The 18,853-nt window shown below is 37.5% G+C and overlaps 2 protein-coding genes across 35 annotated transcripts in view; one reads left to right on the top strand and one right to left on the bottom strand.

Annotated features, from left to right (window-relative positions):
* Window positions 1-378: 378 nt before the first annotated feature.
* Window positions 379-18,853, bottom strand: part of ZDHHC20 (zinc finger DHHC-type palmitoyltransferase 20) — a 66,870-nt gene continuing 48,395 nt past the window's right edge. For 13 of the 34 annotated variants that reach the window (XM_070240091.1, XM_023621375.2, XM_023621377.2 and 10 more), the window contains 5 exons: window positions 16,680-16,812; window positions 12,806-12,932; window positions 8,128-8,217; window positions 6,586-6,701; window positions 379-3,944 (listed from right to left, as the gene is read on the bottom strand). In XM_070240091.1, coding sequence (XP_070096192.1) covers window positions 3,937-3,944; window positions 6,586-6,701; window positions 8,128-8,217; window positions 12,806-12,932; window positions 16,680-16,812 — 474 coding nt within the window. In that variant the 3' untranslated portion in view covers window positions 379-3,936. Of the gene's footprint in view, window positions 3,945-6,583; window positions 6,702-7,043; window positions 7,089-8,127; window positions 8,218-12,805; window positions 12,933-16,679; window positions 16,813-18,322; window positions 18,359-18,853 lie in introns of those variants that run through there. The other 21 variants (XM_023621373.2, XM_023621374.2, XM_070240082.1 and 18 more) reach the window with 9 other exon arrangements.
* On the top strand, window positions 8,450-9,078 carry LOC100050287 (transcription elongation factor A protein-like 8). Its single transcript, XM_003363190.5, has one exon. The coding sequence runs from the start codon at window positions 8,598-8,600 to the stop codon at window positions 8,949-8,951; it is 354 nt and encodes a 117-aa protein (XP_003363238.2). The 5' UTR covers window positions 8,450-8,597; the 3' UTR covers window positions 8,952-9,078.

Below are 18,853 nucleotides of genomic sequence, written 5' to 3' on the forward strand. Positions count from 1 at the left end.
CCTTTTAAGAGAATAGGAACACAAATAACATAAAAGAATTCTACAGAGGGAAAATCTATTATTCAGCATTTTGACAACCACAATTTTACAACTTTTACACTGTTTTGAAGGCACTTACAATCCTAAAGTGACTTCTGAATTGAAAATTAAATTATGTTCAGTAAAAGCTAAGTTAAAACCTTTCTGAATAAAGCAGTCTATACCTCTAGCCGAGGTAAACTACAATGGTGTTGCACCCCAATAATACCTGTCTTAGATGTCGTTACCCCAGATTATTAGCCAAATCTCTTTCTCTCAACACTCTTTTACCAGATTTTCAAGATGACCAAAAAAGTTCCTCTCTCCTTTGGTAAATACCACTTTATAACAACAACAACAAACTGTTAAAATACAGGACTTTATTTGTTTATTAATAAAGTAAATTATTATGATTTTTGAAAAAAAAGTTTAAAAGTGTCCAGCCTTCATGTTAATGTAGGTTAGGCCATCCAAAAGACAAAGCAAAGAGCTAACATTAAGTCATGGTCCAGAGTCAGACTTATGAGAAACAAACACAAGACTGGTGGCACTTGATAAGTAAAGACAACCAAAGTAAACTCTATTTCAAATTTGTTTATATAAAAGCATATTAAAGATCACTTTAAAATAGTGTCCATATTTTCTTTTAAATGGGCATAGACTCATCTGCAATCATGTACAAATATAGTAAACTTGCCTGATAGCTTTCTTAAGCTTTTAATACAAATACAATTCCTTGCTTCTTTATGCAACCCAACAAAATAATACAAAGTGAAGTCGTTAGAAAAATATGGACCTTTCTGAATCTATATTGCATTTTTAATTGGAAAATACAGTTCAGATCATATGAAACATGGATTTCAGGTTTATATATTACCTATATCTTGCAGATTATTAGATATGGTATTTATTTTGGCTGAAATGCAAAAATATGATTAATTTCTTAATAACAGATTAGTTAAAAATACTCCCCATTGATAGCAGTGCTAGTCCTAGAACAAAGTGTAAGTGAAGCATATTTGTAAGTCACTGTCTACTCAGTGCCCCAAATACGCAGATCCTAACATGAAGCCCTTAATAGACATTTGCTTTAAAGATTACTGAATGGAAACTCACGTCTGATAAACTTTAATTCACACAATCCTGTAAACATAGTCAAAATCTGTTTCTAATAGAAATAAAATTCAAGTAAACATTGCGTATTTGATTTAAACTAATCTTATATTAACTTAGGACACATTGGATCACAACCACTAAATATGTAAAAAGACTTTAAAAATCATCCACATGTAAAGATGAAACTAAACCTTGTAAACACGTTCCTGGTGGTAAGACTACACTGGCGCTGCTCTGTGGTTGGCCTGGCGGTACTGGTCAGATGCCTTGAATATTCAAGTAGTTTGGATCCAGGTAAAACCAAGTCTCCTGCCCAATCTGTTTTTAATGGCAATGGTCATACCTGAAATTCAACTTTATTTTCCTTAAATATCATCATATCTGTTCAAGTGTTTGAAGGACCAAAGATGGTACTAATAAATTTTGACAAGGCTTCATTTTGACCGTTTCTCCCCAGAGTTGCTAGCATGAATCAATACCAGTTAAACACCAAAGAGGCAGCCTTTCCGTGATCCCCATTCCACCTGCAGGCCCTTGGGGAATGGTCATTAATACGCAGGAATAAACTCAGCCAAGTATTATTTAGAACGTGGCAAAATGTTGGCCATAAATTAAACCGAAGGGAACTAAAGTGAAAGGCTCTAACTGAAAATTTCTGGAGAAGTGTTTACTATGCTATTAAATATGATGCTAAACAATAGAAATGAAAAGAACTGAGAAAGATTACAACCCCACAAAAGGGCCTGAATAGGTTAAGGGGAAAAGTCTCTTTCCTCAGTTGCTAATCAGGTGCATTCTAATCCTGTGATCTAAATGGAGACAGACTCACAGAAAGGAGCAGTGAACACGTCTGAAAGTAGTCAAGTGAGTTTAAACACGTACTATTTCCCTGTAATATGCAAACCGCCAAACTGAAATGATGTTTTTGGTTGGTAATTGATATCCCTTAACTCTCATACTTAAAAGTTTTCTAGAACCAAGACTATTAAGATTACAGAGTTGAAATAAAGGTATAAGAATTCATATTACAGTATTCTAAGTTGTATTTTCAAAGATAACTCATTCCTTTGGTTCAAAGGGAAAAAATGTTACTTCTTTTTAAAATCTGACGTTAGTATAGCCAATGGAATTAGATAAATCCTATAAATTGTAATGGTAAATAAACTGTAAACCTGGAATAGTTGACTGTAAAATTTATACTCCATTAGGAAATTATAGAGCTATCTCTAGTATACTGTTTGGTGTACAGAAGGTACTCTAAAAATATTTGTTGGATGAATGAAAAGTAAGGTTATTTTGCAAAATTAGAAATCGAAGAATGTTTGAGATTATCCAGTCCAACTGCTTCCAACGCCCCTCGCCCAATCCCACTTTACAGACAGGTAAACCATCACTGTTGGTACCTATAGATTCTGGTTAAGATTTATCTCTACCCACTACTGGAAGCAATCAATCGTTTTGGTTTCTGTGTGTGTATTTGACTAAACAGTATAAACAAGGAGTAACATTTCTACATCGTTTCTCCTTAAAGAATACTGTATTTTTCTTTAGAATTAATGCAACAATTCCTGTCATTGAGATTAGATTTCACAAGGAAAAAGGGGTTATGTGTCTAGGCAAAAAGGGGTTGTTGTTAGGAAGTCAGATTTAACATTTTGCATTTAAGAGTGGAATCCACTGCTCAGAGACTGGAAGCTTTAAATGACTACTCAGGTTAGAATTGCTTTTCTGAGAGCAGTATTACGCTAAACAGTTTAACCCTAGTTCAAATTGCATTTTAAGTCACCGTTTAAGCTGTTACAGGATTACTACAAAAAGTTTCAAAGTAATTTTTAGTCATTACCTAAATTGAAATTTGAAAGGCAGCTCAATAGCATGCTGCATTCTAAGTACCTTGGGACTGAAATATTTAACAGCTTACAAGCCTGCCTATCCTCCTCTTTACACTTTTCTTCCAGCCACTTCTAGCTGTTCCTACTGGGTCCAATGCTTCTATAGCATGTGTACCTTTGTGCTTTCCTGCCCATATAAATACCCAGGAAAGTTCAACAAAAAAGTAATTTGAAAGCAGAAACAAAAAAGTTCTTAAACTGCCAAGCTGTCTTTCAGCCTTGGGCAAGACTCTACCCTACATGGTTGGATTGATGCTCAGAACTAAGCCTTCAACGGATTATACAAATGTGCTCCCTATTTTAAATGATTATATTTAGATATCTGAATCCTTCTGAGTGTTATTTTATAGCCAACAATAAAAAAATCTTTATTAAAGATGTTGAAAAGTATAAAACAGTAATTACAAATTAGGAAACACCCAATTTAAAAAAAAGCCAGTTATTTTCTTTTCCTTACACAGTACAAGCAACAGCAATTTGGATATTATTATTCACTTTCAGCCACCATGCTGCCCTGGATGTATTTCACTTAAGACAAGTTTTTAGCTTGTGTTTCTGGAGTGAACATTTATATGGATACTAAGAAACAGCTCTAATAATGTAACTCAGGTATCAGAAAAATACATATGCCATGTTACCATGTCATTTGATAGCTCATATTATAGCATCTCATAGTGTTACTTCCAAAGTAAAATTAAGTCCCTTTTGTGGCTGTAGGTCAATGCTGCACAAACGGGCTAACTTCAGATTAAGGCATGCTTCCCGCTCCAGAGCAGTGCTTCTGTGGGTCCAGGATCTGCACAAAGGCTTCCTTTGTTAAGAAATACATCTTCCATTAGACTTCAATTATTTCATTCCATTGATCATTTTCTTGCAAATAAAACTGAAAATATCAGTCCATAATATGTTTTTATAAACCTATAAAACCAGAAACAATGAGTTATTAGTTAAAACCTGATTTTTAATTCTAAAAATAAGATTTACTAAATCGCTCTGAGGGCTAAAGTATAAAGCTGCTAATATAACACGATAGGAAAGAAATACTTTGATACTACTAATACTGTAATAATAGTGAAGATTTCTATAAGCAGCATATAAGGGATATCACTGACTTCTTCCCCAGAAGCAATCGAGAGCATTTTAAAGAGGCAGACCCTTACAGTTCTCCATTACTGTTCACTTGGACGTAATCTGAGGAGGCGTCTTATCCATACCTTTCTAAGATGCTACAGGATGTAGGGAAGTACCCATAGCAACAGTTACAGGAACGTGTCAGTTAAGGATTCTCAACAATCATAAGCATTAGCCATTTTTCCGCCTACATTAAAAAGAAATGTAGAACCACTTCTGAGGACCCCTGTCTGAGGACCAGCTGCAACACCACAGCCACAGTTCTCGGTGGCAGTGACCATGACATAGGATGGCCACACAGGGCTCCTGCTGCTGGTCTCCAGAGGCCAGTCTGCTCTGCAATGAGCCCCGCCTGAGTGCCTGTGTTCTGATGCTGTCTAGGCCTTAGGCTCTGCCTATAACTTTGGACACAGGCTCCAGGTCCTTTGTGGGGAACTGAATGCTAACAACAAACACCAAGCAAGGAAACACATGCTCCCCTAATTGAAACTCCCGATGAGAACCCTTTGAGAAAAATGAACTCCTGACACAGAGAAGTTGAGCTAATAAATGTGTATTGCCCTAAGCTGCTAAGTTTGTGGTAATGGTTTACATAGCAATAGGTAACCAATAACACTATAAGTAGGTTTTGAAATATCTAACAGCTATGCAAGATGCTACTGAGCCACTGAGCTTAGCTCCTGACTTAAATATAGATGGCTGTCTTCTTTGTTTTTAAGCATCAGGAGAGAGAGTTCACTACATCCTTTGCCGTTCAGCTGACATCTTAGACAGGACCCTGACTGCTTATAGTACTATCTATACTTATCTGTCTGCAATGTCTTCTATTGCTATTTCAATTAATTCCTCTGGCTATTGTCTCTGGGCACCCAGATTAAAGAATGGTTGATCAATGCACTTGCTCTTTTCCTGTATCTTTTACAAAGTAAATAAGACCAATGAACCTCAAGTCTTTTTTCAGCCTTCAATTTTAGTAACTCCTCTTTGGATCAAATTTCTTCAATAGTGGGCAAAAGTTTCCCCTTTTTTCCCAAAACTAATTAATAAGGTACTGTTTACTGAAAAGGTTAGTTGTCCATACACCAATCCTAAACAATTTTTATTAGTTTTTTCATTAATCTACCAATAAATATTTACTAAGGTTGTGCTAGGAGTGGTAAGAAAAATGGGACATAGGCAGATGTTATCTTCCAATCTCAACTACCTAATTTTGCTGATATAATTGAAAGAGTAAAAAATTGAATCATAAATTGCTTTGAGATGATGAAATATGCAAGTTAACCGCATTTGTTCTCCTTTATACTGTCTTACCTTGCTCTTATTCAATTGGTTAGTTATGAACAAGTGGTACTCAATTTTCTATTGCCACTGTAACATGGTTATTTGTCCCTGCAAGCACATAATTATATATGATATGACAAAAAAAGAAGTATCAAGTTTCTGGCTACCTGGTAAAATTGATGATTACGGTAAAAGCAACTCTTACGTAACCACTAAATAGGCTTATCGTGCCAACTATTTGTCTTCCTGTAGAACCCAGAAGTAAGTTCAGCCCTGCTAAGAGCTCAAAGTCTGGTTTTAGGCTTATCTTTGTGAAATGTCCACTGGCTTTAAAGCTGTTCAGTAGCGATAATTAAGAAGTCCACAAAATGAATTTTCCCTTGATCTTATACAAGGGGTCTAATGATACTAATCTTAAGAGAATAACTTAAATGCTGCTAAAAGCCAAAGAGATAGCCAAAAAATCAGAAATTCTGACAGCAGGTTTTCAAGTTCTTAGGGTACTTCCTAGACTTAGTACTATTTGATCTGAATGTCCAAACCATTTTTCTACACTACAAGAAGATAAGGACAGTGTTGTCACTAATATTAAGAACTACCACAGGTGTATTGTAGGCTATAATGCTAGTGAGCGGCCAGACGATATGAGAAACCCAGGCCCCTTCTGTCTTATCAACTGTTCTATAATGCATCCCTAATTCATGAAATGGTTAAGAGTCACCAAGAAAAGGTTAAAATATATACAGTGCACCCTTTTTATAATAAGGCAGCAAAGAGTGCAATGCACTTCAAAAAATTATTTTCAAATAAGCAAAAACTAGGAATAACCTTGTTTAAGTGTTATTCAGAATATTATGCCAAAAGAATTTCTACAGCTGAGGTAAAGAAGTATGTGTCTGCGTAACAAAAAAACCCCCAACTGTGAACAGAACAAAACACAGCAGCAGCCATTTCACTTCCTCACTCAAACCCCTTCTCCAGAAAAGCTACCAATAAACACTAACACCCATATATGAGATTTTATTAAAAAGCTCCACATAGTTTAGTATTTTAAAATATCACATTATTTTGATTTTTCCATATTTATTAAATCTGGTGATTTTCATTTTAGCCAGATGAAGCAATGTTTCCAGACGACAAGTGTTACCTGATCTGACGGTGCTTTCTTCAGATCCATTCTCTAGCCACTGAGACTCACTGTCCAATAACCGGTTTTTTGATTCACTAAGTGGTTTGACAGGAAAGGGTTGATTTGAGCCAATACTGAAAAGAGGAGCAAATAATTTAGTAAACAGAGTAATGCTCAATCAAGGATACTTAATTAATAAGCAGCAAATTAGTATTCCTTCTCTTAAATATGTGAGGGCAACTCATGAGATCTCAGCACTCTGAAAAAACTATCTTCAAAAGAAAACTATGCCCCCAACCCCCCATTAAATGGCTCTCTAGACCCAAGACCCTGTTCTTCACTATTGCCGATGAAAAGAGACAAAAGAGAAAAGCTGCTGCGGCCGGTCTGAAGCGTCTTTAACACGTGTTAATCGAGAGCCATAGGGACACAAGGACACGTGAGGATCTATGTCTGTGGCAGGACAAAAAAGTTACCTGTCATTTCCCAAGTTTTCTGCTTTTTACCTCTGCAGTTTAGATCTAAGGGGAAAAAATGATTTAGTGATTTAGCGTAGACTTATTTTTCTAGCTAAGGGATCCAGGGAGGGAGGGAACGAGGAACGAGAGGAGGAGGAAAAGGGAACTACCATCTGTTGTGTCCTGCTCCGGGGCAGACACGGCACCAGGTGCTTCAGGCACAGCACCTCGACCTCGCAGCAGCCCTGGGAGGCAGGACCGCCCTCGTTTCAGAGAGCTGGAAGCGGAGGCTCAGAGAGCTTCAGTGACTTGTTCAGACCCACACGAACTGAGAGCTCTAGGTCTTAAGGCCTCAGGTTCAAGGTTCTCAGACCGATGTTCTTCCAACATTAACATGCTAGCTTGGAATTCATAACTTCTCCTCCCCCACATTTACTTATGCAGTAAATACGTTTCAACTGTTTCACTTTGACACAAGTATCTCTCTCTTTAAAATTTCATTAAAAATTAACTATTTCTCTAAATTTATGAATCAGTTTGCTTGCCATGCAAATACTGAAAAAATATCTTCTAAGATGAATGAATGAGAAAAAATTTTATACTTGTATTTTTAAATCCTCATTAATATTATTTTCACACTGCAGTTAAAATGTTTATCAAAATAAAATGTTGAATAGTACAATAACTAATTTCTTTGAAAAACACAACTGACATAAACTAATATTATCAAATCTTGAAGAAACGTCCTGGTTTCTAGGAAGATGCAGCATATTTAGGGCCCATGCTTCCTGGTTCACCCAGACATTTCCAGTTACACGTGATTACCCCGGTTAACCATTAAGCAAGCATTCTCTTTCTGACTCTCAAAAGTGGTCTAGTTTGGTGGATTTGGGATGATAAAAAATATGTTTATCCAAAGCATATCAAGTATATACACACATTAACCCTCAGTTAAAAAAAATTTTAACAAAATTTCTGTTTCCTTATCTATGCAGGCTTATGAAATTACTATTCTATTTATCTAGAAGATATTGTAAGTAACACATACATACAGTTTGCTTTGTAATGAATACTGAAAAACAATGACAAGAAGCACACACACCTTCTGGCATATTCGTTTTGGTTTGAAACAGAAGCTTGCTCTGGATCCATCCCCACCAGGCGAGTTGGGAAACTGCAACCATCACCCAAACTGCATAACAGAAAATATCAGTAATGATTGAAATCATATTACGTAAACCAAAGTGATCAGATTTAACACTTATTTTTTGGAGGCATGGTATAAATTATCATAACTTGTCATTTCAGAGAATAATTCTTAACATTTCTAATTTAGAATGTTAATCAGCCTCCATTAAAAAAATAAGCCTTTTTCTTTTATAATTTACATACACTTAAAAACCATATCTTGAGCTCCTTATTGCTGGAGAAGGAGAAAAGTGCCCCGTATCCTTTCAGGACTCTTGGTCTTTTGGGCGTGACAGAAATCGACTGAGGGAAGAGGGAGGAAAATGCCCTGGATCCCTGCAGGATTAATTTATTCAAAAAGGAAATAATAGAAAAAGAATCAACATGCAAAAGTCTTGTGAAGAAAATGAAGGAAAACCACAGAACATGCCAAAGGCTGAGGAAGACCGCCCTTCGGAAGATGTACCACAGGAGGCAGAAGGAAATCCTCAACCTTCCGAAGAAGGTGTAAGCCAGGAGGCAGAAGGAAACCTTAGAGGAGGGCTGATTCAACCTGGCCAGGGACTTAAAGAGGACACTCCCGTTAGGCATTTGGACCCTGAAGAAATGATTAGAGGAGTAGATGAGTTGGAAAGGCTTATAGAAGAGTTAAGAAGAGTAAGAAACAAATTTGTGATGATGCTTTGGAAGCAAAGACATTCACGCAGCCGTCCTTATCCTGTGTGCTTTAGGCCTTGAATTCTTTTTTTGTCTGATATTAAAATCTGGCCCCTGCTTTCTTTCTGTTAGCATTTTCTGATGTATCTTTGACCTTCATTTTACTTTTAATCGTCTGGTGGAATTTTGTTTTAGGTAGTTTCTTTGTTACCAGCACCTCACTGGATTTTGTATTTTAAACCATTCTCTAGGTCTGTTTTTCAATTGGGAAGTTTCACATATATGCATGAAAATATGTTCATTCCATATTGTAAAGTAAAACATAACAGGTTACAAAGCAGCATATTTAGTATCAGCTCACATATGTAGGATAAAATCCCAAATTGTGTGTGTGTGTGTGCACGTGTGTACATACATACATACATGCATACATACATACATATATCAAAAACTTAACTGTGCTTATTTCCGTGTGGTGTGTTTTTCTTTTTGCTTATATGTATTTTTTAATGAACACGTGTCACACACACAAAAAATTAAAATTTTTTTAATAAGTAAGAGTCAATCAAATAATTTGTAACCAGCTTATAAGGGCAATGGGGGCACCTAAACTCTTGATGAAAGAACTATTAAAAAATATAAACCTCAAATTGCCTCTGGATGTCTCAGCCAGAGGAATAAAACTGGCAATTACTACAGAAAGGAAAAAAAAAAAAAATAACAATATCTTCCATGGCTACTAAGATTATAATACTTCAAACATAGATATTCAAATATTAGGGTAACTCACCTACTCATCACAATCATTTAAGACCTCACAAAGGCTCAAACTGAAATTCAAGACCTAAGTTCCACATGTTTATTCATTCAACAACATTCATTAAACAAATATTTACTGAATGTCTACGATGTTCTGGGTACTATTTTAAGGGCTAGGGATATAGTAGGGAACAAAAGAGAAAAAAATCTCTGCCCTCAAGAAGTTTCCAGTCTAAGAAAAGTAAAGATACACCTTACTTTCACATTTTAGAAACATCAAAATTGTCTTCAAGAGAGACTTTGACCTCTAGACAAGATGGATTAACTGGTAAGTTTTGCCTCCTGTTGTAAACAGCCAGCAAAGCGAACAGCATACACAAGTGTTTGCAAAACAAGCAGCGCAGAACTGTGGTCTCTGAAAGAAGAGAAACCAACCCAGTGAGTCCCAGCTTTCCGCCAGGACCTGAGCATCAGGAGGGGAAAGCAGCAGAGCAGGGGGCCTCACTGAAGCGAGGCGACAGACGGGGGGTTCTGAGGTGAGGTGGCCTGAATCTATCCGACAGAGCTGAGGAAGAAGGAGATGCGAAGAAAAGGCTACAGAATTCTGCACAGGGTTTTACTGGAGTCTTCCAATGAATACTAAGCTACACACGTGAATGTGGGAAAAGAACAACTGGGAAGTGTGCCGTGAACAGTTCACAGAGCTGGTGCCCAGGGCACGGAAGGCGTTCAAATTTGACCAGCCAGAGCAGAGAGATCTTACTGGACACCCAAGTTCAGCAGAGACCCCAGCAGGCTCCCACCTTTGTTGAAGGCTAAACATGCCTTAGAGAAAACGCCAACTTAACAAAGCTTAAAACAGCCTTAAAAAGGACCAGGCTGAAACACAAGTAACTTAACTGAGCCAAAACAAAACTCAACATTCTTTAAAGGGAGACAATAAAATTTAAACACGCAGAATTCAAAATGTCCACCATCCAATCAAAAATTACTAGCATGAAAAGTAGCAGAAAAATGCAATCCACAACTAAGAAAAAACAGTCAACAGAAAAGAATTAGAAATGACTATGAAGACCTGAAACAAGGACTTCAAAATAGTGATTATAAAGATGTTTGTGACTCAACAGGAAAGAAGTGGATAGAATGAAGAGAAAGTAAGATATAAAAAAAGAACCAAATTGAACTTCTAGAACTGAAAAATCTAATATCTGAAATGAAATTTCACTGAATGAGCTTAACAGTAGAGAAGACATTACAGAAGAAAAGATCAGCCAACTTATAGACATAGCAATAGAAATTATCCAAAATGAAGCAAAGAGAAAAAAGAAGGGGGTGGGGAGGGAGGGACATGATAGCAATGACCTGTACGTCACAATCAAGCAATTTAGCAAGTGTTTATTTAAGAGCACCTGAAAAGCCAGTGGCAGGAGTGCACAGGAAGAGTGGGAGCAGGCAGAAAAAACAATTGAAGACATATGATGAAAATATTCAAATATGATGAAAACCATAAATTCACAAATCCAAGACACCTAATGAACTTCAGAGAGGATAACATAAAGAAAACCAGACCAAGGAACTCCATCGTCAAACTGCTTAAAACCAGTGATAAAGACAGTATCTTTAATGTAGCCAGGAAAAAAAGACTGAGTAATTTATAAACAGTGGAGTAAAGATGAGAGTGAGGCTGATTTCTTGTCACAAACAACACAAGCCAGAAGACAATGGAACAGCATCTTTAAGGAAAAGAAAACAAACCAACAAACCTGTCAAGGTTGAAATCTGTTTACAGAAAATAACCTTAAAAAAAAAATAGTCTGTATTCCAACCAAAGTGGAAAAACCTTGTAATGCAGGAGACAAGAGATAATATACACAGGAGAGTGGTGCACTTGAAGACAGAGCAATAGGATCCATCCAAACCAAACACAGAAAAGAGACGGAAGAAAAGCTGGACCGTGCATCAGTGAGTTGTGGTGGAGCTGTGAGTGGACTGAGAAGCATGAACTGGAGTCCCTGCAGTAAGGAGGGGAGAGCGATGACAGAAGTATTTGAAGAAATAACTGTTAAAATATTTTCCACATTTGATGAAAGTTATAAAATCACAGATCCAAAAAGCTCCACCAATCCTAAGTTCAAGAAATATGAAGAAAACAATGCCAAGCCACATCATAATCAAATTGTGTGAAACTAGTGCTCAACAGAAAATCTTAAAAGCAGTCAGAGAAAAAAAGACACATTACATATAAAGTAAAAAAGATAATAACGATCACAAACTTCTCATCAGAAAAAAATGTAAGGCAGAAGACAGGCAAGCAACATCTAGAATTCTATACCAAGCAAAAATGTCTTTCAAAAATGAAGGCAAAATAAGTCATTTTCAGACCAAAAAAGGCAATACAGTTAAGGAAAAAAACTCCACAACAGTTACAAATATGTCACTTGAGTTTCAAATATTTTTTCCCTTTCTATAATGACTTTGGTATACAGATGGCCTAGGATGGCTGGGAATTTGGGAGAAAAGGAAACTATGAATCATCTTGAGCACACATTCTCATTTAGATTTGAGGTAAAAAGACACAATAGAATATATAATCTGTGATGGAATCTTTTTTTTTTTTAAGATTTTATTTTTCCTTTTTCTTCCCAAAGCCCCTGGTACATAATTGTATATTTTCAGCTGTGGGTCCTTCTAGTTGTGGCATGTGGGACGCCTCCTCAGCATGGCCTGATGAGCGGTGCCATGTCTGCACCCAGGATCTGAACCAGAAAACCCCGGGGCCGCCGAAGTAGAGCATGCAAATTTAACCACTCTGCCACGGGGCCGGCCCCTGTGACGGAGTCTTTGAAGATATGGCTAATAAGTAAAAATCCTTATAATTCTCCACTTCAAGCAACTTATTTTCATTTTAAAGCAAAAAGAGTGATTCTTATTTTTTATAAATCATCTTTTTTCCCTACTTTCCTTTTAAATATACGCCCAAACTCTCCTTTACCCTATCTAGTAAAAAACATAAAAAATAAAATATTTTATACAATCAAGATATTCTGAATTTTCATTCTCAAGGCTCATAAGAATGTCATTATATATTGAATTCTCTAAATCTTAAAACATTTAACCAGCGAGACAGAGACTATCACATACTCCATAATTTCTGAGACCTGCTTTTTATAAATTACCTTGAAAATATTGGAAGTAGCCAATATTTCTTTTCATCACCAAAGACTTGTCTCCAATTTTTACTGCATCCAAGAGAGAAACCATTTCCATCAGGTCCATAGGAAAATGTGGGTGCACGGAATGATTCTGTTTTATGTATATATGAAAAAAAAAAGAGTTAATCTATTTAAAAATTATAGGAGGGATGGAAAGTACCAATTTTACTACTTTATATCTTTGGTATCGAAAGCTACAAATATAATTCAAAATGAATTGTATATTTCTAACAATTAAAAGATAAATTTCTGAAACTTATTTTGGAAAAAATATTACCTCTGAATACTTCTTCACCCTTGAAAAATGAAAATGTCAAAATGATTATCTAATATTACTGAAAATCTACTGAAGTGTTCAGTATATCTTACTTTGTTTTGGTGTATGTGTTTTCTTAAAGACATTCTAATTCTTGCAACTTCATTCATTCATTATTTATGAACTTCCTACTATGCGCCTGATGGCACAGTACCAGGTATTTGGGATCCAAAGATAAATTAGATGAAATTCCTACCAAAGAACCCAGAGTCTAACAAAGTCTAACAGAACTACAATGTGACAGACATGTATGTGTGTACTGCGGGTGGGGCAGTGGAAGGTGAAATGTGGAGGAGGTGATACTTTAGCACAATCTTAAATAATGAGTAACAGGTGAGGAAGCAGAGGGTGATTAGAGACTGTTATTTCAAGCTTGGTTTGAAAACTGATATAGAGTGAGAGAGAAAGAGCTAAGTTTCATAAGAAAAGGGTTTTTTTCTTTACTTAAAAATAGAATGCACAGATGTTAGCTCAGGGCCAGTCTTCCTCAGCAAAAAAAAGGCTAATCTTCCTCAAAAGAAAAAAAGAAAAAAGAAAAAAAATAGAATGCATTTTGGCATGTTTTATAAGCTAAGGATAAGAAGTAGCCAGGGAGAGACTGATTGGGAAAGGTTGATGATACAGAGAAGTAAAAATTGATGAAAGAAAATTCTAGAAGAAATGGGATAGCCTCTAAAGAGCTCTAAAGATTAACATTAGGTACCACCAGAAAAAGACATCTTGTCCTCAGAAGTTAGAGGAAGGGTAACAGTGATGGGTTTGAAAGTAGAAATGTTTGTGTGAGGTTATAAGTGTGGGAAGATAAGAATTTACTTGTGCTGACTTACAATTTTTTTATGAAGGGCTCATAAAATGAGTAAGGAAATTGGGGAGAGTGGTGAAAATCTGGAATAACTGTTGTGGGTAGTAAGGTGACCTGATCAGGAACGCACATTATTGGGGCCAGCCCGGTGGCGCAGCGGTTAAGTGCACATGTTCCGCTTCAGCGCGGCCGGGGATTCACTGGTTCAGATCCCGGGTACAGACACGGCACCGCTTGGCAAGCCACGCTGTGGTAGGCGTCCCACATATAAAGTAGAGGAAGATGGGCATGGATGTTAGCTCAGGGCCAGTATTCCTCAGCCAAAAGAGGAAGATTGGCAGCAGATGTTAGCTCAGGGCTAATCTTCCTCAAAAAAAAGAAACACACATTACTACCAAATAAGAGTTGTGGGCTTAAGCGAGGTCTGAGACCAAATCTGTAGTTGTAAGCATCACCACGGGAGTGAAATTGCCCTCACCAGCTTTCTACAGCCCCAGTGTACAGGTAGATAAGATGGATATCTGGAATAACCTAGGTCATGCATGCAAGAGTTGCTAAAGTCATCTACCGTAGGATGTAGAAGAGAAAATGGTGAGAAACAAAGCCAGAAGGGAAACACACACTTGGGAGAAAAGTGTTGGAGAATGGAGGACTCAGTAACCTACAAAAGGAAGTACATTAGAGTACAGAAAAGGGAGAGATGAAAGGATAAAGTCTGTGGTAAGAGAAGAGAAAATTCAAGTTGAAAATTTCAGGGGCTCCTCAGTTCCAAGTGATTAAAAGGTTCAGTGTTTGGTTACGGGAATGACTGGCCACCAGAATCAAAGGGACTGGCGTGCCTGTTTGAGAGCACAGCAGTAGTTTGAATATAGAAACTCTTTCATGTGGGGAAATGATCTCAAGGTAGGCAGGTGACAGTCAGTAAGAAGGGTAGAGGTTATAGCCAAAGGATAGAATAGAATACTTTTAAAGGAGAGAAGAACAAAAATGTGGAAGTCGCAACGGAGAACTAGCCAAAGAGCAGGGTGTGAAGGTGGAGACACAGAGGCAGGGGTGTGCTAGGCTAATGCTATTCCAAAGTGCGGGTCAGACCGCCTCAACAGGCTGTAAAATCAATTCAGTGGGGTGCAGCCGCCACTTCTTTCTAAGGAACTAGAACAGAAAATATTAAGAGTACACTGCACATAGTAGAGATTAATGAGGTTTTGTGTGATTTTTGCTTATTTTATTCATATAACTTTATAAATATGTGTGCATTCACTAGGTTGTGATATAAAATGATATGTTTCTTACTGTAGTCACTGGCAAAAAAGTTTGAAAAAAATTACTTAAAGAGAACAATGGGATTCCCAGGGAGCACTCATCTGTCAAACACCTGCAGGGGTCGGTGGGAAACAAACGTGGCAAACGGTAGTGTCCACGTCCCATCTGAAGCCGTCAGCTACCACAGCTCCAACTGAACGACACCAGAGGGGAGAATGGGCCCACTGTCCCACATCTGTCAACTCTGAGAAGGAGAGAGCTACTTTTTTATGTGAACTCTCTCAGTTTTTAGCTGTTGTGGGAGGTCTTAAGGGCTATACTTTGCCTGTAGGCTGCCTTTTGTCCTCTCTGATTAAAGGGAGGCAGAAGGTAGAATATTCTGTGAAGAGGACAACCAATTAATTAATAGATATAAAGAAAGTTTATTTACAAGGCAAAGGGATGAAGGCATGATGGAAATGGAGGGAGCTCAGCAGTGGAGAGGGAGCTGGGGGAGGGAGGGCACGGAAACCCTCACCTGGAAGCCTGAAGCGACTCAGTAGGACTACAAGATTAAAATGATCCAAATACGGAAGTATCTAATAAAAGTCTCCCGAAAATGCATTCTTCTTTCTATATTAAAATCAGTCCCTTCTGATTCTCCTGGCAGATACAGGGCTTCAGATGGTAGGGAGTCTGACTCCCTTACAAACACTGCGACAGACCCCCGTGTGGTATCTTGGTACATTAGCTGATGCCTAAATACTTCGGTTCTAGCACAGTGGTGCTGCTTACACGCACACAGCTCAGTCTGAGCAACGCCACACCACCTTTGTTTAGGAAATGCCTGTCCAATTATTTGAACACCTTACTGAATTCTTCCCCTGTATTTTCACTTTAAAAAATAAGCCAAAAAAGGACATAAAAGCTGATAGTAGTGATACAACACATAAGTTTCACTGTCAACCACCACAAAGATGGGAATGATTGACCATGTCAAAAATATAATTCCTTAGTCTCAATCATGAAACACACGCCAGTCAACTGTGTATTCAATTGGGGGGAAAAAAGGAAAGCACATGTGTTTTGGCTAAACAATACGCTGTATTAAGGTTTTAAAATTTTTTGCAATCTGAAAATGAAGCTCCTTTTCTTTCATAGACTGATTGTTGAAAAGCACTGTATAAATGTAGGAAACAGCTTTTATTTATTACAATTTATAAAATATGCTTAGTTCTCTGCTTTTATGTACAGTGTGCTACTGAAAATATATATAAAAGTCAGTCTCACGTCCTCAGCTCTTCCAAATGATGGGCCTTTTCATTCATCACACACCCACCACTTCCATCCAGTCACAGTGAGTTTTAACACAGAAACATTTTACACTTTCTTATTATCTAACTGCTGTCCTCCTCTAGATTTCATATTCATCTGTGGTCATTTTTCTAAATAATTATGATTTCTTTTAACTTACTTACCTATCGTTGTTCTATTTTTCCCAACTAGCCAGCAGTGGTAGCTGAACAGCGACAGGACGCTGATGAAGAACATTGTAGACACAAAGAAAAGAAAAAGCACGTGGAATTTTGCACGTGTAGCTGAGAGTTCATTCTGAGGCAAGAAAAAAGGAGTTAATTTTGAGGATGGTCAACCTCTAAAATATATTCTTATTTGGTTCTTCCTAAAGATTGTTGAATACACCAAAAAATTTGCCAGATATGAAGAGTAATGAAATAAATTAGATAATATATCCAAAAGCGACATTTCCAAAAGCAGAGAATTGGTATTATTAAAGGAGCTTCTTACATAAAATGTCAGAAAGTCATTTAAAAAATTCCTCTTAAATATGTAAAAATTTTAGCAATACTTTCCAGTAGTAAAGAAAAAAGAGGGACACTTTTCTCTAAGCTTTTCTTTCCTGCTTTCCAGGCAGCCCTCGTTTACTGCACGGCGCTTCACCACGCTCTGCAGATACTGCATTCCACGAGACCCTCCACAGCAAAAGATCCCAACTCGATGGGGGCTCAGACAATGGGCAGAAATTTTCAGCAATAAAGTGCTTTTCAAAGTATGTACATTGTTATTTTAGCCATAATGCTCTTGCACACTTAGACTCCAGTATAGTACAGAATGTAACTTTTATATGCACTGGGAAACCAGAAGCCTCCTGTGACTCACTTGCCTGTGCTAATTGCTTTATTCCGGTGCTCTAGAACCGTGCCTGCAACATCTCCGAGGTATGCCTGTGTATTCAAGCTTTCTCCAACGTCCAGGATATACGAGAGTTTCCTCCATTTATGTTAAAATATTTGCTTCCTTTAAATATATGCTGCTAACCAGAAGCTAATTGTGATAATTTTATTTTCATCCTTCTTTAATCTCTACTTTTGGAACACCACTCTAAACGTGCCCAGGCCCTCAGCGGCTTTGATTCCTACCTTTTTTATCCTTGCTCCACTCCTACAGAGCTTTGTTCGGCAATTGGCAATTTGGGTAAAGAAATTTACCATAAGGTATTAGTGAACGAAAACAGCTTCTCTGTTACCCATTCTTATGGCTATATTCATTTTAACAGAAGCAAAGTCTTAACTTAAAAGAAATTCCTATCTATTAATAGGAGAAGGAGGAAGCCTTTAAGTGTTAGCTTTTAAAACAAAACTGTACAGGCAAATGACAGACTCCACTAAAACATGAGGTGGTCCTGCTTGATTTAAACACCGTTTACAGGTTAAAAGGAAGCATTAGGTAAATCTGATATTTATCTTGTTCACTTCTCTCCCAGGGTAACTACACTACCTTTTAAATACGTCAAGTGATCCTTCTATCTCCCCGTCTTGTGAAGCAAATGAGTACTACAGTCACGCGTCAGTTTCGGACACGGACAGACCGCATATACGACGGTGGTCCCACAAGATGAGGACCACACAGCCTAGGTGTGTGTGGGCTACATAATCTAGGTTTGCGTAAGTACACACTATGATGTTCGCACAACAACGATATCACCTAACGACACACTGCTCAGAATGTACCCCTGTCGATAAACAACACACGACTACATACATATCCACTATAAATGTCACAAAAGAGATGACAAGAATGTCATGGCAATAATGTATTTTACCTTTGCACAACTCTCTGTAGATTTCCTGCGGCAAAGCTTGTACAAATAGAGACAATGTATTAACAAACCAATTTTCATACAAAGTTATCCTGAGCACCAGCTGTATAACCCTTTTATGTTCTAAAGGGACACTAAGATGTTGTTCTCTAAAAGTCACCAATATTTTCTCAAAAAATACGGAAGAGAAAACAGACAACATTTAGCTCTTCAAGCACATTTCAGGTAGACTTTAAATACACACTTTTCCCTTTAGTTTTTAAAAAAATCTTCTGATTAGTAGTTTCTGAAAACTAGACGATGTTTTTACTACTTTTACTGCTATTCTTAAGTCTTCTAAGAGGTGTTGTCACTTGCCCCTCTCTGGTTTGGTTTCAGCATGGCAATCCGAGTGATCCTTGACAAGTCAGGTCACATCACTCCTCTGCTGCCTGTTTCATGTAGAGCGAAAGCCACAGTCCTCACAGCACTCTCCAAGGCCCTCTGTCATTTCGTCTCCTGGACTTGCCATGAGTCTCACTCTTGCTCACCCCT

The sequence above is a fragment of the Equus caballus genome, chromosome 17, assembly GCF_041296265.1.
Source record: "Equus caballus isolate H_3958 breed thoroughbred chromosome 17, TB-T2T, whole genome shotgun sequence".
Taxonomy (NCBI): Eukaryota; Metazoa; Chordata; class Mammalia; order Perissodactyla; family Equidae; genus Equus; species Equus caballus.

Excerpts from the sequence above, each read along its gene's own strand:
- LOC100050287 (XM_003363190.5), top strand. The coding sequence starts at position 8,598 with ATGCAAAAGTCTTGTGAAGAAAATGAAGGAAAACCACAGAACATGCCA.